Source organism: Bufo gargarizans, chromosome 3 (genome assembly GCF_014858855.1).
Source record: "Bufo gargarizans isolate SCDJY-AF-19 chromosome 3, ASM1485885v1, whole genome shotgun sequence".
Taxonomy (NCBI): domain Eukaryota; kingdom Metazoa; phylum Chordata; class Amphibia; order Anura; family Bufonidae; genus Bufo; species Bufo gargarizans.
In genome coordinates, this window is record NC_058082.1 from 625687904 (window position 1) to 625715414 (window position 27511).

The following is a 27511-nucleotide window of genomic DNA, read 5'->3' on the forward strand; positions in this document are numbered from 1 at the left end:
AATTGAATTTGTATAATTCTTAAAGGGGTGTCGACCCAGCTATTTCTGGCAGTCCCATATCAGTGAATTGAGAGATTGCTCTGCTTGCGTGACTGCTCTCCTTCTGGGGCCCCGTTCTGGAGATAGGAGCACATCCCAGAGGTGCTCTTCATTTACCACAATGGCACTTCAGAAAATGGACGAGCTTGCTCGTTTGAGGAAGGTCACTTAGCAGTCAATGGAGAGGACACAGCGCATGCGCAACTCCTATAACATTACTCACCTGGTAAATCCATGCTGCTCCAGTGTCTGTACTCTGGTGGTCTTTGTTTATTTCCCTGAAGTAATGATGTGCCATACATCCATGTGACCTCTGGAGCCAATCACTGGCCTCAGTGATGAAACTAGTCTGTATAGCACGTGACTGCTGAGGCCATTGATTGGCCACAGTGGGGATGTGTAGCGTGAGGTCACTGAAGACAATAAACCAAGACCAGTGGTGACCACTAGAGCATTCAGGGCTGCAGCAATTTAACAGGTAAATGTTTTCTTAATAACATTTCCTTTGTTTTAATTTGTTCCGCTGTCTGAGTATTTTATAGACTGAGCAAAGTCCATGTCTGAAGGATGTTTCTACATACTCTATGATTACAACAGCAGTAATCACAAAATCCAAACACAAAAGCAGTAGATAACAGTAAATTCCTGCCATTAAAGGACACGTGTACACTATTTCCAAAAGTACTCGCATCCAGTCTTCACTAACACAGTCTAGAGCTACTCTTTCATGAGAAATAAAACATCCAGTCCCCATCGGTTAATGGTACAGTCAGAGTTAGGCACCTAATAGTCAGTGACTGACCCCTCGTGATCGGTGGAACATTCTCCACTGAGTACCTGGTGGTCACTCGTACTGTCAGAGGGCAATCTGGTGGGTTTAACTGTACTGCCCAGTCAATGACCTTACCCTGTGCAGAATCATTGGTCACATGACACTGAAGTCTATAAGGAGAATTAGGTTAAAAGGCACAATATGTGCGCCAGCATATCCTGTACCTTAAGTTACAGTCCTAAGATCTCATCTTGACAACAGTGGTATGGGTAACAGCATGCAGAGGTAGCAGCTGCCTCCAGGTCTAGGTGTCACAGGTCCACTTAAGAACATGAAAAGACACCCGTGTTATTGATAACCCATGGTAGTGGGAGGTCCAGTGTGTATTAGGGGGTGACAGTCCAAAGTTTGCCTCTGGCTGAAGGAAAATCTGGGGACTATGGAGGATGCAGCTATGTCGATGAAATATTTTAGCTATGTCTATACATGTTTACCACAGGACTACCTACGTATATGGATGTAAGTACCGTGACAGGTGCATATATAGATCATACCCAGCCATGCCCTCGGTCACAGGGGTTGTCCAGCTTTTGGACTTCTTACTAGTGGCGGCAGCTATGATTAAGAACATGGATTTTATTGTTTGAATAGCCTGAGTGTTTGTTCCGACCCCTGTGATGACAATAATAGCTTGTTTTTATATAAGTGCTGGAAGAAACTTTTAGTGTTTTTTGGAATATTCATGATTTCCTGTGACGACCTAGGATTTTCTTCCATGCACTACCAAGTCCAGTTATCAAGTGGTGAGAAGACTCTTTTTATTGTTTTTTCTGGCAGCATGTTGTACCCGTTGTATACATACCTGTTCCTCAGCTCCCGCTCTCTGTGTCCCTGACTATGTCCAGCAGTCTTCCAGTCCCCATCCTGTAAACTTCTGGATGGATGGAGTCACATGCGCCACTGCAGCCATGTCTCAACATTAAAGGGAACCTGTGATCATAAAAATGCTATGTAATCTGCCGACAGCATGTTATAGAGGAGGAAGAGCTGAGCAGATTGATATATAGTTTTTTTGGCAAAATATTTAGTCAAACTTGTATTTCATGAATTTAAATTCCTGCTCATTTTGGGCTTCAAAGCCCAGAATGAGCAGGGATATAAATGAATGAAATACAATTTATACTGAATCTTTTCCCACAAAACGATATATCAATCTGCTCAGCTTCTCCTGCTCTATAACTTGCTGGCGGCAGCTCAGAGACCATGGTCAACGTAACAGGTTCCCTTTAACATGTTCCCAAGCAACATATGTCTCAGCAGTGACGTGCCACTTGGGTCACAACATAGTTGAGGCTAGTCATTGGCTCATGGGGCGCATGTAATCCCTTCTTTCTGGAAATTTACAGGACGAGGACTAAAATAGTACTGAAGGGAGCCAGAGAGCTGGAATTGAGCACCAGGAAGCAGATGAGTACGTTTTTTTCAACAGGTACAACACGCTGCTGCCTCCAGCTAAAAAAGTCCCAAAGGTGGGCAACCCTGTTTGAAAGATATCTTTTAACATGTCTGGTGCCTAGTTTAATAGTTTAATGGATCCTTGCATTTTAGAAAGAAAATATACTCCTATTACCGTTATTTACACATTTCCTTTTCCTGGGTGATTTCCTGAAATCGATCGTAAAAGTGACATAATTCTATCTTGCTAATTATTAAACTTTATTTCCTCTATGTTGACCTAGTTGGAGAGCGGCAAGGTGCGGTGTGAACGTCAGGTGTATATCCTGTACGTTTCACATTTCTGTCATTTGCTGTAGTTGAAGTACTCAAGATAACAAGTCAAGTGCATGTAACACATCGTAATGTAAGTGTATTCCTACTTACTTTATATGTAATTGGCAGATTTTTATAGTTTTTTGTTCCTTTCCATGAATATAAGAGAATATTTATAATTATAATGAGATTACATTTTGAGGATACATTTTTACACTGTAATATTCATTCATACGAAATCCTAGTCAGATGCACGATTCATTCTCTGTATTTTCCTATTTTATATGAGTAAGGCCTGTTTCACACTGCCGGCAGTAGTCCGGCACAGAACAGCCTGCCCGCAGCTCTCTGGATCCGCCATTGCTGGATGTTACCGGAATGCTCACCTGCCCCATTGACTATAATGGGGTCTAGTGGAGATTCGGCCAAATATGCAGTGGACAAGTACCTTTGTGTACACCTAACCAGATGACTATAATTTATGTTATTAGGTATGATATAGTATTCATATTTGTGTATTTTAGTTATGGTTATGGTATTTTGCCACAAATGTAAAATGTACAACAAAAGGGAATGGAAATTTCGATATTACCAATTGTATTATTAAGTATATGGATTTTCAATCAAAATGGCGCACATGGCATCATTTACTTGGACCGGCTTGATATTCATGTTAGATTTCATTCAATAATCAGAATCCAAATGTGTCAATATAATGGCCTGAAGATATTTAGCTGTTTTGTGTTCTGCAACCTTAACCCCTTCAGGACAGGGCCATTTTCCATTTTTTTTATTTTTGTTTTTTTACCCCCAGCCTTACCAGAGCCATATTTTTTATTTTATTTTTCCATTCATATAGCCATTTGAGAGCTTTTTTTTTTTCGGACAAGTTCTACTTTCTAATGGCACCATTTAATATTGCATACAATGTACTGGGAAGCTTTGAAAAATTTCAAATGGGTTGAATTAGAATTAAAAAAACAAAACACAATTCTGCGACAGTTTTATGGGTTTTGTTTTTACAGATTCCTATGTGGTAAAACTGGCCTTTTACCTTCATTCTCCAGGTCAGTATGATTTCAATGATACAGCATTTATATTGTTTTTCTTGCATTTAATGATACTGAAAAAAAAAAAAAAAAAAAAATTGGGAAAAAACTATTTCTTTGCACTGCCATATTCTGAACCCAATAACTTTTTATTTTTATGTCTACTGATCTGTGTGATGGTTTATTTTTTGTGGGACAATATGTATTTTTTATTTGGATTGTTTATAACGTTTGATCACTTTTTATTCAATTTCTGGGATGAGGTGAAGTGACAAAATAGTACCGGCGTTTTCGCATGCAGTGATGCCTATAATGTTTATATTTTTTGTTTATTTTTCCATATTAATTGTGAATTTTTTTTAAATAATTTTAAAGACTTCTTTCTTTCTGGGTCTCGTCGGCACATTGTTGGTGTAACACACTGTCTGTGAAGTCAGTGGAATACACCATGTATTGTACTGTATTGAAACAGGGTTCAGACCCTCAAATTTGTCCCATAGTAGCATAAAAATAAAAAGTAAAAAAAGGTAAAAAAAAAAATTTGAATACAAAAAAGGGCCTTTTTTTCTGCATCAAGCTATTTTCAATTAATAAAAAAAGAAGACATATTTGGTATCACCGCATCTGTAGCGACTGGCTCTAAAAATAACACATGATCTACCCTGTCCAGTGAACGCTGTTAAAAAAAAATATTTAACCAAAAACCCATTTTTTGCTACCTCACTTCACAAAAAGAGTAATATCCAGTGATCAAAGAGTCCTATACAGACGTGGACAAAATTGTTGGTACCCTTTGGTCAATGAAAGAAAAAGTCACAATGGTCACAGAAATAACTTTAATCTGACAAAAGTAATAATAAATTAAAATTCTATAAATGTTAACCAATGAAAGTCAGACATTGTTTTTCAACCATGCTTCAACAGAATTATGTAAAAAAATAAACTCATGAAACAGGCATGGACAAAAATGATGGTACCCCTAACTTAATATTTTGTTGCGCAACCTTTTGAGGCAATCACTGCAATCAAACGCTTCCTGTAACTGTCAATGAGACATCTGCACCTCTCAGCAGGTATTTTGGCCCACTCCTCATGAGCAAACTGCTCCAGTTGTGTCCGGTTTGAAGGGTGCCTTTTCCAGACTGCATGTTTCAGCTCCTTCCAAAGATGCTCAATAGGATTGAGGTCAGGGCTCATAGAAGGCCACTTTAGAATAGTCCAATTTTTTCCTCTTAGCCATTCTTGGGTGTTTTTAGCGGTGTGTTTTGGGTCATTGTCCTGTTGCAAGACCCATGACCTGCGACTGAGACCAAGCTTTCTGACACTGGCTAGTACATTTCTCTCTAGAATTCCTTGATAGTCTTGAGATTTCATTGTACCCTGCACAGATTCAAGACACCCTGTGCCAGACGCAGCAAAGCAGCCCCAGAACATAACAGAGCCTCCTCCATGTTTCACAGTAGGGACAGTGTTCTTTTCTTGATATGCTTCATTTTTTCGTCTGTGAACATACAGCTGATGTGCCTTGGCAAAAACTTCGATTTTTGTCTCATCTGTCCACAGGACATTCTCCCAGAAGCTTTGTGGCTTGTCAACATGTAGTTTGGCATATTCCAGTCTTGCTTTTTTATGATTCGTTTTCAACAATGGTGTCCTCCTTGGTCGTCTCCCATGTAGTCCACTTTGGCTCAAACAACGACGGATGGTGCGATCTGACACTGATGTTCCTTGAGCATGAAGTTCACCTTGAATCTCTTTAGAAGTCTTTCTAGGCTCTTTTGTTACCATTCGGATTATCCGTCTCTTAGATTTGTCATCAATTTTCCTCCTGCGGCCACGTCCAGGGAGGTTGGCTACAGTCCCATGGATCTTAAACTTATGAATAATATGTGCAACTGTACTCACAGGAACATCTAGTTGCTTGGAGATGGTCTTATAGCCTTTACCTTTAACATGCTTGTCTATAATTTTCTTTCTGATCTCTTGAGACAGCTCTTTCCTTTGCTTCCTCTGGTCCATGTCGAGTGTGGTACACACCATATCACCAAACAACACAGTGATTACCTGGAGCCATATATATAGGCCCAATGGCTGATTACAAGGTTGTAGACACCTGTGATGCTAATTAGTGGACACACCTTGAATTAACATGTCCCTTTGGTCACATTATGTTCTGTGTTTTCTAGGGGTACCATCATTTTTGTCTCATGTTTGTTTCATGAGTTTATTTTTTTACATAATTCTGTTGAAGCATGGTTGAAAAACAATGTCTGACTTTCATTGGTTAACATTTATAGAATTTTAATTTATTATTACTTTTGTCAGATTAAAGTTATTTCTGTGACCATTGTGACTTTTTCTTTCATTGACCAAAGGGTACCAACAATTTTGTCCACGTCTGTATATCCAGAAATGGTACCAATGAAAACACAGTTTTATCCCTCAAAAAACTAGACACAAGACGATCAGCAGAAAAATGAAAAATAGGTCTTTCAGAAAATGGTGACACAAAAACATGATTTTTTTTTCAAGAATACTTCTATGGGGAAAACTGAAAAAAATAGACATATTAGGTATCGCTACATCCATAACAACCTGCTCTATAAAAATATCTTTTTGATCTACTCAGGTGAACACTGTGAAAAAAAAAATTTAAACAGTGCCAGAACAGTCATTTATTTAGTCACCTCACCTCACAAAAAGCATAATATCGAGCAATCAAAAAGTCATATGTACCCCAAAATAGTACCAATGAAAATGTCAACACCTACACAAGACAATTGGCAGAAAAATGAAAAGAAATATGTCTCTCAAAATGGAAACACTAAAACATGATTTTTTTTTCAAAAATGCATTTATTGTGTAAAGCTGAAAAAGTAGACATATTAGGTATCACTGTGTCCATAATGAACTGCTCTATAAAACATATCACATGATCTACTCTGTACGGTGAAGACTGTAAAAAATAGAAACTGTGCCAAAACCATTTATTGGTAACCTTGCCTCGCTCACAAAAATATAATATATAGAGTGATCAAAAAGTGATTAAAAAAATCAATATAGAGTGATCAAAAAGTACCCAAAAATAGTACCAATAAAAATGACACAAAAAACGAGCCCTCACACAAGACCATCAGCAGAAAGATTAAAATAATATGGAATTCAGAAAATGGCAAAGCAAAAATGTTTTTTTCAAAAATGCTTTGTGTAAAAGTGGTAAAATGTCAAAATATTGGTATGGCCTCATGCACACGACAGTTTTTTATCACGGTCCGCAAAAACGGGGTCTGTGATCCGTTACCGTTTTTTCGTTCGTGGGTCTTCCTTGATTTTTGGAGGATCCACGGTCATGAAAAAAAAGTCGTTTTGGCGTCCGCCTGGCCGTGCGGAGCCAAACGGATCCGTCCTGAATTACAATGCAAGTCAATGGGGACGGATCCGTTTGACGTTGACACAATATGGTGCAATTGCAAACGGATCCGTCCCCATTGACTTTCAATGTAAAGTCAGGAGTCCCTTTACTTTCACACTTGTGTTCATAATGCAGACGGTGGCTCCGTTCCGAGCGGATCCGTCTGCATTATATTGTTAAAACATTTCTAAGTGTGAAAATAGCCTCAGACGGATCCGTCCAGACTTTACATTGAAAGTCAATGGGGGACGGATCCGTTTGAAAATTGAGCCACAGTGTGTCCTCTTCAAACGGATCCGTCCCCATTGACTTACATTATAAGTCTGGACGGATCCGCTTGCCTCCGCACGGCCAGGCGGACACCCGAACATAACTTGAAGCGTCCCCATCACCATGGGAACGCCTCTACGTCAGAATATACTGTCGGATATGAGCTACATCGTGAAACTCATTTCCGACAGTATATTCTAACACAGAGGCATTCCCATGGTGATGGGGACGCTTCAGGTTAGAATATACTGAAAAACTGTGTACATGACTGCCCCCTTCTGCCTGGCAGCACCCGATCTCTTACAGGGGGCCGTGATCAGCACAATTAACTCCTCAGGTGCCGCACCTGAAGGGGTTAATTGTACTATCATATCCCCCTGTAAGAGATCAGGGCTGCCAAGCAGCAAGGGGCAGACCCCCCCCCTCCCCAGTTTGAATATTGTTGGTGGCACAGTGTGCGCCCACCATCGCCCCCCCCTTCCCTCTATTGTAATAAATCGTTGGTGGCACGGTGTGCGCCCACCATCGCCCCCCCGCCCTCCCTCTATTGTAATAAATCGTTGGTGGCACAGTGTGCGCCCACCATCGCCCCCCCCCTCCCCTCTATAGCAGTAACAACATTGGTGGCAGTGTGCGGCCTCCCATCTCCCCCCCCCATCATTGGTGGCAGCGGAGTTCCGATCGGAGTCCCAGTTTAATCGCTGGGGCTCCGATCGGTAACCATGGCAACCAGGAAGCTACTGCATCCCTGGTTGCCATGGTTACTTAGCAATAGTACAATTGTAGAAGATTCATACTTACCTGCTTGCTGCTGCGATGTCTGTGACCGGCCGGGAGCTCCACCTACTGGTAAGTGAAAGGTCTGTGCGGCGCATTGCTAAAGAACTGTCACTTACCAGTAGGAGGAGCTCCCGGCCGATCACAGACATCGCAGCAGCAAGCAGGTAAGTATGAATCTTCTACTGTTGTACTATTGCTAAGTAACCATGGCAACCAGGGCTGCAGTAGCTTCCTGGTTGCCATGGTTACCGATCGGAGCCCCAGCGATTAAACTGGGACTCCGATCGGAACTCCGCTGCCACCAATGATGGGGGGGGGGATGGGAGGCCGCACACTGCCACCAATGGTTGTTACTACTATAGAGAGAGGGGGGGCCGATGGTGGGCGCACACTGTGCCACCAACGATTTTTAACTATAGAGGGAGGAAGGGGGGGGCGATGGTGGACGCACACTGTGCCACCAACGATTTATTACAATAGAGGGAGGGAGGGGGGGGGCGATGGTGGGCGCACACTGTGCCACCAACGATACTCAAACTGGGGAGGGGGGGGTCTGCCCCCTGCTGCCTGGCAGCCCTGATCTCTTACAGGGGGATATGATAGTACAATTAACCCCTTTAGGTGCCGCACCTGAAGGGGTTAATTGTGCTATCATATCCCCCTGTAAGAGATCGGGTGCTGCCAGGCAGCAGGGGGCAGTCTTGTACAAAGTTTGTAGTGTATTCTAACTAGAAGCGTCCCCATCACCATGGGAACGCTTCTGTGTTAGAATATACTGTCGGATATGAGTTTTCACGAAGTGAAAACTTAGATCAGAAAAAGCTTTTATGCAGACGGATCTTCGGATCCGTCTGTATGAAAGCAACCTACGGCCACGGATCACGGACACGGATGCCAATCTTGTGTGCATCCGTGTTCTTTCACGGACCCATAAACTTGAATGGGTCCGTGAACCGTTGTCCGTCAAAAAAATAGGACAGGTCATATTTTTTTGACGGCCAGGATACACGTATCACGGCCTCGGCTGCAAAATGGTGCATTTTCCGATTTTTCCACGGACCCATTGAAAGTCAATGGGTCCGCGAAAAAAAACGGAAAACGGCACAACGGCCACGGATGCGCACAACGGTCGTGTGCATGAGGCCTATCTCTGTAATTGTACTGACCAGCAGAACAAAGATAATGTGTCATTTTTCACACTGGACACCACAATGACAAAACCCAAAAAACAATGGCAGAGTTGTAGACTTTTCTTTATCCTGCTTCCGAAAAAATAAAAAGTGATTCAAAAGTTTGTATGTACCCCAAAATAGAACTAATGATAATGGCAACTCATCCCTCAAAACCCTCAAAAAAATAAGCCCTCTCACAGCTTCAGGCTACATGGACATGACCATTGTGTGTTTTGCAGTCCGCAAATCGCAGATCCGCAAAACACGGATGGCGTCCGTGTGCGTTCCGCTATTTGCGGAACGGCACGGGTAGCCTTTAATATAACTACCTATTCTTGTCTGCAAAGCGTGGACAAGAATAGGACATGTTTTATTTTTTGGGCGGGCCACAGAACGGAGCAACACATGCAGACAGCACACAGAGTGCTGTCCGCATCTTTTGGGGCCCCATTGAAGTGAAGCGGTCCACCAAAACTGCGGCTCGGATGCGAACCAAAACAATGGCCGTGTGCATGTAGCCTCACTGAGAGAAAAATAACCTTATGGTTCTCAGAAAATTACTGTACTTGTACCCCAGAGGCTGTTCAATAGCAACACGCGCCCATAAACCAATCCATCAAACTCTGCGCTGTAGAAGCCTAAGGCCTAAGGTGGTCTTTCTCCTCTGAAACCTGAAGCGCACCCAAACAGCAGTTTACATCCAGATTTATGGCATGTCAGCACCCAGTAGAATCCGCCTAACAATTTAAAGGACATGCGTCTCAGATGGCGCACACTGGGCACAGAACTACCATATTTGTGAAAAACTTGTATTTTTCACTTCCATGGTCCAATAATTTATGCAAAATACCAGTGGGGTCAAAATGATCACCACATGTCTTAATAAATACTTTGAGGGGTGTAGTTTCCGAAATAGGGTCATTTTTTGGGGGTTCCTTTTATTATTGCACCCCAGAGCCTCTACAGTTGTCAGCACAAGATGCCTAAATCACCACATTGGGCTTCAAAATGTGCATTGTGCCCTTTTACTCATGGGTCCTCTCATACATTCAAACAAAAAGATAAGGCCACAAGTAGGGTGTTTATAAAACCAGGAAGCGCAGCATAATAATAAAAGAGCTTGCCTTTTCACACTGGTACACACTGGGCACAGCATATTGGGCATTGAAATGGCATATCTGTGGAAAAATTGCAATTTTCACTTTGCACCATCTGCTGTAAATCTATTTTTCCAAATGCCTGTGGGGCCAAAGTGCTCACTACATCCATTGGTAAATAGTACAAGGGGTGTGGTTTCTAAAATGGTGTAAATTTTCGGGAATCTTTTTTTTAATTTCACCTCAGAGCCTCTACAGTTGTCGGCCAGTGCTGTAAAAATCACCAAACTACCGTATTTTTCGCCCCCATAAGACGCACTTTTCCCCCCCAACACTGGATGGAAATGCTTCCATTTTACATCGCAGTCTGCGATACTGCAGCATCGCAGACTGCGATGTATGAGCCGGGAGAGAGGAAGGGCTGGAGTCCGGAACTTAAAGGCAGGGCCTGGGGCAGTCACTGTACTCTTACACCGGGCCCCGCCGCTCACCGCAGTATTTATAAACATTAATCCTTATCCTGTTAATACGTTTAACTAAAGCTGCGCTGCTTTACCCTTCATCAGTACAGCACTTACGAACAAGCTTCCATAGCAGGCAAAGCAGACGGCAGCAGTAACATCACTCACTGACGTTGAGCGCCTGCTCCTCCCACTTTATGAATGAAGCAGGCGGAGCAGGCGGGTGACATCAGTGAGTGACGTTACTGCTGCCGTCTGCTCTGCCTGCTATGGAAGCTTGTTCGTAAGTGCTGTACTGATACAGGGGAACAGGGGAGAGCGCGGCTTTAGTAAAACTTATTAACAGGATAAGGATTAATGTTTATAAATACTGCGGTGAGCAGAGGGCCCCCCCACCCCATAACAATGCCATCCACAGATCCCCCACCCCATAGCAGTACCATCCACAGATGCCCCATAGCAGTGCCATCCACAGATGCCCCATAGCAGTGCCATCCACAGATGCCCCATAGCAGTGCCATCCACAGATCCCCCATAAACAGTGCCATCCACAGACCACCATTAATTCCAAACCCACCAAAAGCACACCTTTTGGTTAAAAAAAAAGTGTTTTTCTTATTTTCCTCCTCAAGAACCTAGGTGCGTCTTATAGGCCGGTGCGTCTTATAGGGCGAAAAATACGGGTAGGTCTCAAATGCACATGGTGCTCTTTCTCTTCTGTACCATGTAGTGTGCCCAAACACCAGTTTATGACCACATAAGGAGGTATTTCCATATTCAGGAGAAATGAGTAACATTGTGGAGTGATTTTCTCCTGTTATTCCTTGTGAAAATGAAAAATCTGGGGCTAAACCAACATTTTACTAGAAAAAAATATTTTCACGGCCAAGGGTTTCTAAATTCTATGAAACGCCTGTTAGACCAAAGAGCTCTCTAAACTCCTTGAAATATTCCTTATGGTGTGTAGTTTACAAAATCGAGTCACTTTTTAGGGGTACCTTAGAGTTTCTAAATATGTGACATGGCACCCAAAAACCATTCCAGTAAAATCTTCCCTCCAAACATATGTTACTCATTTCCTTCAGAGCCCTGCGGTGTGCCCATACAGCAGTTTATGATCACATATAGGGTGTTGCCGTATTCAGCGAAACTGGGTAACAAATTATGGGGTGCTTTTTCTGCTGTTACATATTTCTAAAGTCAAATATACACTGCCTGTCCAAAAAAAAAGTTGCCACCTGGATTTAACTAAGCAAATAGTTATGAGCCTCCTGTTGGATAATTACTGCATGGGCGATTATCTTTCAGCTGGCAATAAGTTATTTAACCTCAACTGGTGCAATGAGTTGCTTCTTATTTCTTAAACAACCATGTTGAAAGACACATCTCGTGGTCATGGAAAAGATGTTAGTCTGTTTGAGAAGGGTCAAATCAATGGCATGCATCAAGCAGAGAAAACATCTAAGGAGATTGCAGAAACTACTAAAATTGGGTTAAGAACTGTCCAACACATTATTAAAACTGGAAGGATAGTGGGGACCCATTGCATTCGAGTAGGAAATGTGGCGGGAAAAAAATCCTGAATGATCGTGATCGGCGATCACTTAAACGTTTGGTGAAATCAAATCGAAGAAAAACAACAGTATAACTCGGGGCTATGTTTAATAGTGAAAGTAAGAGCATTTCCACACGCACAATGCAAAGGGAACTTAAGGGATTGTGACTGAACAGCTGTGTAACCATAAGAAAACTACTAATAAGTGAAGCAAACCAGAATAAAAGGCTTCAATTTGCTAGGGAGCATAACGATTGGACTCTGGAGCAATGGAAGAAGGTCATGTGGTCTGATGAGTCCAGATTTACCCTATTCCAGAGTGATGGGCGCATCGGGGTAAGAAGAGAGGCAGATGAAGTAATGCACCCATCATGCCTAGTGCCTACTGTACAAGCCTGTGGGGGCAATGCTATGATCTGGGGTTTCTGCAGTTGGTCAGGTCAGTATGTGTTCCAAGAATGAGGTCAGCTGACTACCTAAACATACTGAATGACCAGGTTATTCCACCAATGGATTTTTTCTTTCCTGATGGCACGGGCATATTCCAAGATGACAATTCCAGGATTCATCGGGCTCAAATTGTGAAAGAGTGGTTCAGGGAGCATGAGACATCATTTTCACACATGGATTGGCCAACACAAAGTCCAGACCTTAACCCCATTGAGAATCTTTGGGATGTGCTGGAGAAGGCTTTGCACAGCAGTCAGACTCTACCATCATCAATGCAAGATCTTGGTGAAAAATGTATGCAACACTGGATGGAAATAAATCTTGTTACATTTCAGAAGCTTATCGAAACAATGCCACAGCGAATGTGTGCTGTAATCAAAGCTAAAGGCGGTCCAATGAAATATTAGAGTCTGTGACCTTCTTTTTTTCCTTCCCTCCTGGGTTCCAGTCACCCGAGAGGCCAGCACTTTTTCCTATAGTGTGTAAGCGTGACCACCACTGCTCGACTGCAGGGTAGTCGTAACCAAGGAAACAAGCAGTGCATAATATGAAGGAGGCGATATGGACCATCACAACACAGTGGTAGGTGGCTTGTGTAACATCCCAGAGTATGTTACTAAACTCTGTTTCCCTGCTACAACATGTTAGGTGTATATTTATTGCCATCTTGTGTAATCTAACATTGCATTTTCCTGTATATATATATATATATATATATATATTTTCTATGCCTATTTCATATATTATGCTGTAATTTCCCTGTACACCACCAGGTGGCGGCAATGTGTGATCAGGTATATAGCCAGTTTATTATACCTAGACTGGAATAGTTTATTCCAACCTAGTCTCCCCTGTGTGAGCAGAAGTGGGCTGTTCCCATGTCCTGTCTCATGAGGAGGAGGTAGTGTACCAGCCACCACTGCTGGGGGAAGGCTGTGTTGGTAGGAGCTCCCAGTTACAGGGATCCCAACCCAGGATTCAGCCTCGGCTGAGGCCAAGGATCACCCTTCCCAGCCTGAGTCATCTACCTCAGCTGGCGACAACCAAGCAACCCTCCAGAACTACAGATCTCCGGGAAGACATCATTCCCTGCGAGCAGTCCTGTGAGTACTTATCCAGAGTCCAGGAGAAGCCAAATACCTCCTCAGCTAGTCAGGCCCATACTAAGCAGAAGACAGACAGAGCAGAAGAAGGATACCTGCCAGATTCTCTAGGCATATGACAAGAAGCAGAATATATATAGATTCCTGCCACATATTGCCAATACCTGCTGGGACCCAAGACTATTGCTGTAACTCGTACGGATATCTGTTGCCATTCAGTAAAGATAAGTTGGACTATACCTCTTGTCTGGATCTCCATCAATCCCCAATTACTCCTACTGACCAGACTCAATTTTATTGCAAGTGAGCCAGGATTCAGGAGTCCAGCCGTACCAAGGTAGGAGACACCGTTGACACTACATAGAGACATTATCCCCCTCTGGCATTCCTCACCTGGTACGTGAGCTATAACACCTTAAAGGGCCCTGAGACTATAACCTGCGCACATTGCAATTGGCGTCACAAACTAAAAACTATTAATTTTGCGCTTAGTTCAAAATAAGTCCCAATCCAGCTTACTGCACTTATATTAACTTTCTCTACATGGTAAGTGCCACTTGCTGAAATAAGACAACCCCTTTAACCACCTCCGGACCGCCTAACGCAGATGTGCGGTCCGGAGGTGGCAGCCCTGCGCACGACGACGCATATACGCGTCATCTCGCGAGGGTCGGGATTTCCTGTGAACGCGCGCACACAGGCGCGAGCGCTCACAGGAACGGAAGGTAAGCGAGTGGATCTCCAGCCTGCCAGCGGCGATCGCTCGCTGGCAGGCTGGAGATCCGAATTTTTTAACCCCTAACAGGTATATTAGACGCTGTTTTCATAACAGCGTCTAATATACCTCCTACCTGGTCCTCTGGTGGTCCCTTTTGTTAGGATCGACCACCAGAGGACTCAGGTAGGTCAGTACAGTCGCACCAAACACCACACTACACTACACCCCCCCCGTCACTTATTAACCCCTTATAAACCCCTGATCACCCATGATCACCCCATATAAACTCCCTGATCACCCCCCTGTCATTGATTACCGCCCTGTCATTGATCACCCCCCTGTCAGGCTCCGTTCAGACGTCCGTATGATTTTTACGGATCCACGGATACATGGATCGGATCCGCAAAAAGCATACGGACGTCTGAATGGAGCCTTACAGGGGGGTGATCAATGTCAGGCGGGTGATCACCCATATACACTCCCTGATCACGCCCTGCCATTGATCACCCTCCTGTCATTGATCACCCCCCTGTAAGGCTCCATTCAGACGTCCGCATGATTTTTACGGATCCATGGATACATGGATCGGATCCGCAAAACACATGCGGACGTCTGAATGGAGCCTTACAGGGGGTGATCAATGACAGGCGGGTGATCACCCATATACACTCCCTGATCACCCCCCTGTCATTGATAACCCCCCTGTAAGGCTCCATTCAGACGTCCGCATGTGTTTTGTGGATCCGATCCATGTATCCATGGATCCGTAAAAATCATGCGGACGTCTGAATGGAGCCTTACAGGAGGGTGATCAATGACAGGCGGGTGATCACCCATATACACTCCCTGATCACCCCCCTGTCATTGATCACCCCCCTGTCATTGATCACCCCCCTGTAATGCTCCATTCAGACGTCCGCATGATTTTTACGGATCCATGGATACATGGATCGGATCCGCAAAACACATGCGGACGTCTGAATGGAGCCTTACAGGGGGTGATCAATGACAGGCGGGTGAATCACCCATATACACTCCCTGATCACCCCCCTGTCATTGATCACCCCCCTGTAAGGCTCCATTCAGACGTCCACATGTGTTTTGTGGATCCGATCCATGTATCCATGGATCCGTAAAAAATCATGCGGATGTCTGAATGGAGCCTTACAGGGGGGGTGATCAGTGACAGGGGGGTGATCACGCTGATCACCCTGATCACCCCCTGTCATTGATAACCCCCCTGTAAGGCTCCATTCAGACGTCCGCATGTGTTTTGTGGATCCGATCCATGTATCCATGGATCCGTAAAAAATCATGCTGGATGTCTGAATGGAGCCTTACAGGGGGGGTGATCATTGACAGGGGGGTGATCACCCTGATCACCCCCTGTCATTGATAACCCCCCTGTAAGGCTCCATTCAGACGTCCGCATGTGTTTTGTGGATCCGATCCATGTATCCATGGATCCGTAAAAAATCATGCGGATGTCTGAATTGAGCCTTACAGGGGGGGTGATCAGTGACAGGGGGGTGATCACCCTGATCACCCCCTGTCATTGATAACCCCCCTGTAAGGCTCCATTCAGACGTCCGCATGTGTTTTGTGGATCCGATCCATGTATCCATGGATCCGTAAAAAATCATGCGGATGTCTGAATGGAGCCTTACAGGGGGGGTGATCAGTGACAGGGGGGTGATCACCCTGATCACCCCCTGTCATTGATAACCCCCCTGTAAGGCTCCATTCAGACGTCCGCATGTGTTTTGTGGATCCGATCCATGTATCCATGGAACCGTAAAAAATCATGCGGATGTCTGAATGGAGCCTTACAGGGAAGGTGATCATTGACAGGGGGGTGATCACCCTGATCACCCCCTGTCATTGATAACCCCCCTGTAAGGCTCCATTCAGACGTCCGCATGTGTTTTGTGGATCCGATCCATGTATCCATGGATCCGTAAAAAATCATGCGGATGTCTGAATGGAGCCTTACAGGGGGGGTGATCAGTGACAGAGGGGTGATCACCCTGATCACCCCCTGTCATTGATAACCCCCCTGTAAGGCTCCATTCAGACGTCCGCATGTGTTTTGTGGATCCGATCCATGTATCCATGGATCCGTAAAAAATCATGCGGATGTCTGAATGGAGCCTTACAGGGGGGGTGATCAGTGACAGGGGGGTGATCACCCTGATCACCCCCTGTCATTGATAACCCCCCTGTAAGGCTCCATTCAGACGTCCGCATGTGTTTTGTGGATCCGATCCATGTATCCATGGATCCGTAAAAAATCATGCGGATGTCTGAATGGAGCCTTACAGGGGGGGTGATCAGTGACAGGGGGGTGATCACCCTGATCACCCCCTGTCATTGATAACCCCCCTGTAAGGCTCCATTCAGACGTCCGCATGTGTTTTGTGGATCCGATCCAGTGTATCCATGGATCCGTAAAAAATCATGCGGATGTCTGAATGGAGCCTTACAGGGGGGGTGATCAGTGACAGGGGGGTGATCACCCTGATCACCCCCTGTCATTGATAACCCCCCTGTAAGGCTCCATTCAGACGTCCGCATGTGTTTTGTGGATCCGATCCATGTATCCATGGATCCGTAAAAATCATGCGGATGTCTGAATGGAGCCTTACAGGGGGGGTGATCAGTGACAGGGGGGTGATCACCCTGATCACCCCCTGTCATTGATAACCCCCCTGTAAGGCTCCATTCAGACGTCCGCATGTGTTTTGCGGATCCGATCCATGGATCCGTAAAAATTATACGGACGTCTGAATGGAGCCTTACAGGGGGGTGATCAATGACAGGGGGGTGATCAGGGAGTCTATATGGGTGATTACCCCCCTGTCATTGATCACCCCCCTGTCATTGATCACCCCCCTGTCATTGATCAACCCCCCCTGGTAAGGCTCCATTCAGACATTTTTTTTGGCACAAGTTAGCGGAAATTTTTTGTTTTTGTTTTTTCTTACAAAGTCTCATATTCTACTAACTTGTGTCAAAAAATAAAATCTCACATGGACGGACCATACCCCTCACGGAATCCAAATGCGTAAACATTTTTAGACATTTATATTCCAGACTTCTTCTCACGCTTTAGGGCCCCTAAAAAGCCAGGGCAGTATAAATACCCCACATGTGACCCCATTTCGGAAAGAAGACACCCCAAGGTATTCCGTGAGGAGCATATTGAGTCCATGAAAGATTGACATTTTTGTCCTAAGTTAGCGGAAAGTGAGAAAAAAACAAAAAAAAATCAATATCCGCTAACTTATGCAAAAAAAAAAAAAAAATTCTAGGAACTTGCCATGCCCCTCATTGAATACCTTGGGGTGTCTTCTTTCCAAAGTGGGGTCACATGTGGGGTATTTATACTGCCCTGGCTTTTTAGGGGCCCGAAAGTGTGAGAAGAAGTCTGGGATCCAAATGTCTAAAAATGCCCTCCTAAAAGGAATTTGGGCCCCTTTGCGCATCTAGGCTGCAAAAAAGTGTCACACATGTGGTATCGCCGTACTCAGGAGAAGTTGGGGAATGTGTTTTGGGGTGTCATTTTACATATACCCATGCTAGGTGAGAAAAATATCTTGGTCAAATGCCAACTTTGTATAAAAAAATGGGAAAAGTTGTCTTTTGCCAAGATATTTCTCTCACCCAGCATGGGTATATGTAAAATGACCCCCCAAAACACATTGCCCAACTTCTCCTGAGTACGGCGATACCACATGTGTGACACTTTTTTGCAGCCAAGGTGGGCAAAGGGGCACATATTCCAAAGTGCACCTTTCGGATTTCGCAGGCCATTTTTTACACATTTTGATTGCAAGGTACTTCTTACACATTTGGGCCCCTAAATTGCCAGGGCAGTATAACTACGCCACAAGTGACCCCATTTTGGAAAGAAGACACCCCAAGGTATTCCGTGAGGGGCACGGCGAGTTCCTAGAATTTTTTATTTTTTGTAACAAGTTAGCGGAAAATGATGATTTTTCTTTTTTTTTCTTTTTTCCTTACAAAGTCTCATATTCCACTAACTTGCGACAAAAAATAAAAAATTCTAGGAACTCGCCATGCCCCTCACGGAATACCTTGGGGTGTCTTCTTTCCAAAATGGGGTCACTTGTGGCGTAGTTATACTGCCCTGGCAATTTAGGGGCCCAAATGTGTAAGAAGTACCTTGCAATCAAAATGTGTAAAAAATGGCCTGCAAAATCTGAAAGGTGCACTTTGGAATATGTGCCCCTTTGCCCACCTTGGCAGCAAAAAAGTGTGACACATCTGGTATCGCCGTACTCAGGAGAAGTTGGGGAATGTGTTTTGGGGTGTCATTTTACATATACCCATGCTGGATGAGAGAAATATCTTGGCAAAAGACAACTTTTCCCATTTTTTTATACAAAGTTGGCATTTGACCAAGATATTTTTCTCACCCAGCATGGGTATATGTAAAATGACACCCAAAAACACATTCCCCAACTTCTCCTGAGTACGGCGATACCAGATGTGTCACACTTTTTTGCTGCCAAGGTGGGCAAAGGGGCACATATTCCAAAGTGCACCTTTTGGATTTCACCGGTCATTTTTTACACATTTTGATTGCAAAGTTCTTCTCACACATTTGGGCCCCTAAATTGCCAGGGCAGTATAACTACCCCACAAGTGACCCCATTTTGGAAAGAAGACACCCCAAGGTATTCTGTAAGGGGCATGGTGAGTTCCTACAATTTTTTATTTTTTGTCGCAAGTTAGTGGAATATGAGACTTTGTAAGAAAAAATAAAAAAAATAAAATCAGCATCATTTTCCGCTAACTTGTGACAAAAAATAAAAAGTTCTATGAACTCACTATGCCCATCAGCGAATACCTTAGGGTGTCTACTTTCCGAAATGGGGTCATTTGTGGGGGTTTTCTACTGTTTGGGCATTGTAGAACCTCAGGAATCATGAAAGGTGCTCAGAAAGTCAGAGCTGCTTCAAAAAGCGGAAATTCACATTTTTGTACCATAGTTTGTAAACGCTATAACTTTTACCCAAACCATTTATTTTTTTGTTGCCCAAACATTTTTTTTTTATCAAAGACATGTAGAACAATAAAGTTGGCGAAAAATTTATATATGGATGTCGTTTTTTTTGCAAAATTTTACAGCTGAAAGTGAAAAATGTCATTTTTTTGCAAAAAAATCTTTACATTTTGATTAATAACAAAAAAAGTAAAAATGTCAGCAGCAATAAAATACCACCAAATGAAAGCTCTATTAGTGAGAAGAAAAGGAGGTAAAATTCATTTGGGTGGTAAGTTGCATGACCGAGCGATAAACGGTGAAAGGAGTGTAGTGCCGAAGTGTAAAAAGTGCTCTGGTCATGAAGGGGGTTTCACCTAGCGGGGCTGAAGTGGTTAAACATGAAATGCAGTGAAATAATGCACAGTGCAAACACAACAAGATAAGTACATGATTGTGCCACTTATCTGAAGCTGAACTATACAGTACATGAATATTTACTCAATGATAAAAACGTTCATAAGAATGACTTTATCTTGCTTAACAAGAAATGAAACAAACCCAGATGCATGGAAAATCCTCTGCATTATTTCTTATTCACTTGTCATAATCTGTTTGGTATCAATGGAAAAAAAGCCAACGTTTCATCTGTGATGAGGTCTTTCAAGGGTCCATTGTTGATCCTTTGTCCGTTTTTTGTCCTCCATGTATCATCCGTATACCATGTGCACTGCTAGAAGATTTCCAGAGCATCTCCTACCAATGATCCATGAAAACCACCGATACCATCTGTGTTCTATCTGTGCTTTTCATGGACCCATAGACTTGGATGTATGTGTTCTCTACTGAAAGTGCTGTAAATCTGTAGAATATTCTACCTCAGGACGTGGTCACAGCAGGAACAGTTGTAGTGTCCCACTAGGTAAAGGTGGGCACTGCACAGGTTAATGTGTTGCATTGCATTAAATGTCATGTGCATGTTTTTCCCTGTATTATCTGGGTGTCAGGCCTGTCAGGGTGTAGTTTAGCCTCCCAGACGTTAGAGGGAGCTGGAGAGCCCTAATTACATATAGGAAGGCCCAGACAGGGAAGTGTTAGTTCATTCCAGGGGACTAGAGGAGTCAGCTCGTCCACCTGAAGCTCCTGAGGCTAGGATCAGCTCAGTAGAGACACCCCAGTTGAAGGATCCAACCTCCTGGGAGAAACTTACAGTTATCTACCTGATAAGAGGAGGCGACCCAGGGTAAGCAAAGTGACCCTGATGGGCAGAGAACCTTTATCCAGTGCAGCAAGCAGTATAATACCTGAGGAAGAAAGTAACCAAGGATATAAGCCACCCTTTTAGGCATCCGGGCCTTGGGAGATATAAAGCCAGAGCAGGAGTTCTATAAAGGACAGTGTACATGATTCTGGGAAAAGTACAACCTGCTGCTGAGTGCTTGTGGAATTTACCCTAAGTGTAACTTGCATGACTATTGCCTGCCATATTTGTGAATAAGCCCCTTTGTGGAACTGTAATACAGAGACTGTGCTACACCTGCTGTGCAAAGTTGGATTGTTCAGTAAAGTTTACGTTTGGTTCACTATATACTTGTGTACCTTCATCATTCCAACCACCAACCGGCGTGCCACCGTCCAAAGGCACTGGCGTCACGAATCGCACAGGGACCTTGCCCCAGGCACACAAAATACCTGTAACATCCAGGGCACCTCAACTACCATCAGGCCTGGTCCCTATCTACAGAGCGTGCCCCAGAGGAACTGTGTCTACCTCTTCTTCACTGCCACGCGCCTGCCCAGGGTTCTTCAAATATAGTGAGTACCCTCGATTGCCCATAACTGTGACCTCACTTCGTCATACCCTGCAGGTCTGGCGTGTTGCACAGTGGGCAGATTTAAAATGGGATTAGATGGATTCTTAAAAGTAAATGACTGCTGAAAGCTGTAAGCACATTCAGGCTAGGTTCACAGCATGGCAAAATCTGCTCTGCAGTGGTTTATCAGTATCATAATCAGTAAGTGAAAACTGGTCATTTTTAGTTGTGGTTTTGCAATTTAGATTGAGAGTTTTTGCATGTGGTTTTCTGCCTCCCCACTGACCTCTATGGAAAACCACCAGAGTTATCACCAGTGTATAATGGGTAACTATATTGCAGGTTGTATAGTTTCCTGTATATTTTTTGTACATATTTTTATAAATATATGTTTAAATACAAGAAACAGAACTGGATCGCACATCCTCAATGCTATGCTTTTATCTAACTGTTTCTCAGCATAATAAACATCGCTTCTCAGCGTAATTTATCGTATACCTACCCCTATGCTGCAGGCTAGACATGAGGCATTAGTATACAATTTGATCAAAAAGCCTAGGCCCACTCACCGCGACAAGGTTGCCTCTTTGAATGGGACCCTATTCTAGATTTGGCGCAGCACTGCGCGGCGACCATCATCTTCATGGTTACAAATGGTTGCCAGGTGCAGATCACAATTCACTGTTGCTGTATAGAAATATATGGGGTCATTTATCAAACTGGTGTGAAGTAGAACTGGCTAAGTTGCCCATAGCAACCAATCAGATTCCACCTTTCATTTTCCCAAATGAAAGATGCAATCTGATTGGTTGCTATGGGCAACTATGCCAGTTGTACTTACACCAATTTGATAAATGACCCCCATAGTTTGTAAGTGTGAAAAAAAGACATCTGTCCGTCCAGTTCGGCCTGTTATCCTGCAAGTTGATCCAGAGGAAGGCAAACAAAAAAAACTGTTAGGTAGAAGCCAATTTTTCTCATTTTAGGGGAACAAAATTCCTTTCCAACTCCAATCAGGCAGCCAGAATAACTCCCTGGATCAACTTCCTCTCTAGTAACGATAACCTGTAATATTATTACGCTCCAGAAATACATCCAGGCCCCTCTTGAACTCACTAGGGCTGCAACAAGTACTCGATTAAATCAAGTAATTTGACACAAAAAAACGTGATGCAAACTTTTTTGCATCGAGGATTCGTTTGCGTCACATGACCACCGAACGGGAGTGAAGCGCTTGCTATTGCTCCTGCTCCGTGGTCTCCCACTAGCCCGCAATGCACTTGGAATACTCACCTTTCTAGCAGGGGGCCTCCGGACACTCCACAGCACGCCCATGGTCCCGCGCTGCACTGACCTCCTGACGTACGAATGCCGTGACCAACCCGCTGTGTGACTTCAGGCCCAGAGCAGCACAGAACTATTGAGTGTCGGCGGCGCCCCTGCTGGAAACGTAAGTTGGTGACACAGAGGAGGTGGGGGCACGACTATTGCCTGGCGCCCGGAGTGTACAGTGTCATAGCAACCAATGAAGCTGTGCACTCCGGATGTCAGGAGGGGGGGCAGGAGGGAACGAGGGGAGCAGAGACTGACACAAGGGGGAGCAGAGACTATGACACAAGGGGGGAGAGATGATGGCACAAGGGGGGAGAGATGATGGCACTGGGGTGAGGAAGAGCTGATAGCTCTGTGGTGGGGAGAGCTGATGGCACAGGGGTGAGGAGAGCTGAAGGCACTGGGGAAGTGAATCTGATGGCACTAGGGTGGGGAAGAGCTGATGCACTGGGTGGGGAGAGCTGATGGCACTGGTTGGGGAGAGCTGAAGTCACTGGGGGTGTGAAGCTGATGATACTAGGGTGAGGAGAGCTGATGGCACTGGTGTGGGGGATAGTGGCGCTGATGGCACTGGTGTGGGGGATAGTGGAGCTGATGGCACTGGTGTGGGGGATAGTGGAGCTGATGGCACTGGTGTGGGGGATAGTGGAGCTGATGGCACTGGAGGAGTGGAGCTGATGATACTAGGGTGGGGGAGAGCTGATGCACTGGGTGGGGAGAGCTGAAGGCACTGGAGGAGTGGAGCTGAAGGCACTGGGGGGAACTGATGCACTTGGGCTGATCGCACAGGGGGGAACGAAGGGTGTTGGGGACTGATGGCAGGGGGTCTGATGAGTTTTTTTATAAAGGAAAACAGTCTATTAATTATTTTTTTCTTATTAGAGTACTCGATGAATCGTAAAAATAATCGGTAGAATACTCTATTTCTAAAATAATTGTTTGCTCTAGCCCTAGAACTCTCCATCACCACCTCCTCAGACAGAGAGTTCCATAGTCTCACTGCTCTTACTGTAAAGAATCCTCTTCTATGTTTGTGTACAAACCTTCTTTCCTCCAGACGCAGAGGATGTAAATGATGGCAAACCGCATACTTACTTTTTAAAATTGAGATTTTTAATAGTGGTGTTTCCTGCCTTCTTTCTGTGGCCAGACCCTCACTGGCTGCTTTGCTACTGCTTAACCCTGTTAATAAAAGCAGTGTGGAAGGAACTGGCCACAGAAAGGACCTTGGGTACAACGAGAGCAATGGTGTCACCTTTGTGGCACCAAACAAATAATTTGCACATTAAGAACATGATCATATCTCGAGAATGGTGCCTTGGATCCACAAAAGAAAAAGAAAAGAAAACCAGCAAGAACAACAGCTATGTATCTCTGCAGACAGTGGGATGAAGGGGTTGCTGGTGACAGATTCTGGCTCATTCACTGCCTGCAGCCACCACTAGAGGGAGCTAAGGACCTCATTGCATACTGGCTTAAAGATAACTCAATAATATGACAGTATGCAATAAGCTACCATGCTCCATCTTTGGTGGCTGTAGAATCTATGCATCCTAAGCATTTCTATTACTTTGCATTTGTGAAACATTTTCATGGTCACAGTGCACCAGGAATTGGTTAGTATTCACTAGAAATAATATTCACTAGGAAGAATATTAGGGCTCCGGGTACAGGGCCCTGTCACCAGAGCATGTATAACATACCACTGTCATACCGTGCTAATGTCTTTCCCCTTGAAGACGTCACCATAGACACAGTTGCTTGTAACATACATCTCTATGTAAAACCACACCTGACAAACTGCTAGTAACCGTCGTATATTGTTACCTGCCCTAAGCAGGTGATCAGGTCACATTGCTAATCACTACCAGCTATTCCAGTCAGTATGGAAGGTGCATTATCAGGCAAGAGCAAAGTGTGTAAACTCTGCACAATGCAGTTTATTTTAACAGGACTTAGATCACACAACGTACGTGTTTTGTGCTGTCATAGTAAAATTGCAATAAAATCACCGTGCTTTTATGCAGTTCTGTAAAATTGTGGCATAAAATGGGATATGACTGCAACATGTGAACATGACCTTAAGTTGGTATCACACAAAACGGAAAGGCTTATATGTCTCCCCTAAGTTTTTATTGTCTATAGCAGCCAACCAATTACAGCCCAGTTTTCCTAGATAAGGTGGACAGAGAAATAGGCAAAACAACAAGCAGCAGGTGGCGCTATACAATTTATTGAACAGCTCACTGGCTATACTACATTTTTAATTACATGCAATTACAAAAGTATTCAGATCCAGGTGCTGGTTTGAAAATTGCAGTATATTTTTTGTGGAATAACCCCTTTATATTAAAACGGTGTAAAATAATAAGTCATGCTCAGGAGATGACTGCTCAGCTAATCACAGTGACTGGCTGAGTGGTCATTTCCTGCATCATTGATGATGGTAAAAGCTTCTGTCCTCTACATGTAGTGGATCCCCTTGTCATGGTTACAGACCTAGGTATGAAAAGCTCTCTGTACTGCCTACTGACATAATGATAAAGCTTAGAAATCTTTCTTGGTACTGTAATATATCCATTACCTTAACAGTGTTGTCTAGGACTAGAAAAAATTGAGAAGTTCGGCAAGCTTTTTTTTTCTAATTACAATCATATTTTTCTATGTTTTTGTGGACAATTCCATTTCAGAACTTTTCCAGGAAATGGCTAGAATGAGTTAACAAACAATAATGACTCACCTTCCCGGCCCTAATGAGTAGGGGACTGGTGAGGTAAGTAATGATTATTTATAACCCCTTCCTTGGAAAACCCCTTCAATTAACTTGCCAGCCATCCTCTGCAGTCCAGTTCTGCTATTTTTAGGGCTCATGCTCATATTGCGGCCTGCAGACAGCGGGTCCGCAATATGCGGGCACCAGCCGTGTGCACCCTGCATCACGGATGAGGACCCATTCACTTGAATGGGTCCGCAATCTGGAAGGTGGGTGCGGAAAGGAGGCACGGAACCCCACGGAAGCACTATGTTTCTGTCTGTGCCTCCGCACCACAAAAAAATTGAATATGTTCAGCTGCACGGATGGTGCCCGTGCATTAAGAACCACAAATTACGGCCCCCAATGCACGGAACGGCAGAACAATGGCCGTGTGAATGAGCCCTTACCTGTACACAAATGCTGAAACTTTTAGACAATATTCCATATACGTGTTAAGAGGCAAACCTACTGTATGTTTGTTTTGTTTTTTATCATATTGCATAGATGTCACTTTTTATGCAGTTTGACTATTTACTCAAATTTTGTTTAAAAATGCAAATATTAATGTAATTTTTGTAACAAAATGATATGCTTATTAAGTCTCTAACAAGGTACATGAAGAGTTATTGATCAGAATAGTGAATATGATTCCAAAAACATTTTTCCGGGAATATTAAGCTCATTTACAATATGGCAGTTTATATTTCTATAACAAAAATAATTTAGATTTTAGATTACGATTTACAAATCTCACTAGACTCTGCCCTAAGCCTCATACACAAGGTAACCTGACAGTTGTTGTACTGGTGACGGCATAGCTAATCTTGTTTACTATAGGGTGTATTGCTGACCGTATGCTGATGACTTGTTTCCAGTTCCCTGGCAACTACATTATGAACATCGACCTTCTTAACAGTAGAGTCTGTTGAAGACAATTCAGAGGACAGCATGTAGAAGTGGAGAAGAAAGCAAGACCAACACGAATAGGTTGATCTCCTTGACAGATAGCTTGGCTTGTTCTTTTAAACACTTGACCATGGCTCCTGAAATCTAACATTTATATCTATATTTTATTCTTCAGTGACCGGATATAGATGTCTGTGACAAGTAACTCTGGAGTGGACAAGCTGCTGAAGATCTCCAGGTCATGCCCTACCTGGTCCACACAGCAAATCTTCAACTTGCAGGATTTGCTATTTCGACTGTGGGCTGGATTTTGAGTTTCATTTCCACAGGACTTGTACAGTGGAGAGTGTGGCATGTAACTAACACCACCATCATAACTTCTGGCATTGCTTGGATTGGTATCTGGAGGACTTGCTTTTTCAGTCACGTTTTGGTGTCCCCAAACCTAGAAATTATGCACTGTCAACCTTTTAGTGTGACGGACTCCTTCGTACCACGGGAAATATTTGTGGCACAAGGTCTCATGTTAGTGGCTATTATTCTTGGAGCAGCTGGGAAAGCTGTATGTGTCTTTGGACTAAAAAATGTCCTTCAAGGTACAAGTGATATATCAGTAATTCCTCAATGGTTTACAGCAGGCGGGATCCTAATCCTACTTTCCAGCATTTCCATTATGATTCCTGTGGCCTGGAACATGCACTCAGTAATCAATAATTTCAGCATAGTCTTTCCAAGTACATTCGTCATGCCGTCCTGTCCTCAGAAGCAGGAAGTTGGAGCCGCCATCTCTGTGGGGGTTGTCTCTGCCATTTTACTTTTTACAAGTGGGATTTTTTTCCTTAGTTATAGGTTACCTAAGGATTCTGATAACAGAGTATTTCCTATAAATGATGAGGATTCGATATTCTCGGACAGTGTAAGCCTGGGCTCAGGATTAATGTTTAACTCCAGGAGCGTTCTATCATTGAAACATTATTTAAATGCAACACTAAAGTGTGATGGAATTAAAAATGATGCCTTTATCTGGGAGATAGATGACAAGCTATAA

General features: G+C 43.8%; 1 protein-coding gene across 1 annotated transcript; it reads left to right on the forward strand.

Moving 5' to 3' along the window:
• Positions 1 to 2644: 2644 nt before the first annotated feature.
• Positions 2645 to 27511, forward strand: CLDN34 (claudin 34). Its single transcript, XM_044284599.1, has 3 exons — positions 2645 to 2672; positions 3607 to 3648; positions 26639 to 27511. The coding sequence occupies exon 3, from the start codon at positions 26705 to 26707 to the stop codon at positions 27509 to 27511; it is 807 nt and encodes a 268-aa protein (XP_044140534.1). The 5' UTR covers positions 2645 to 2672; positions 3607 to 3648; positions 26639 to 26704.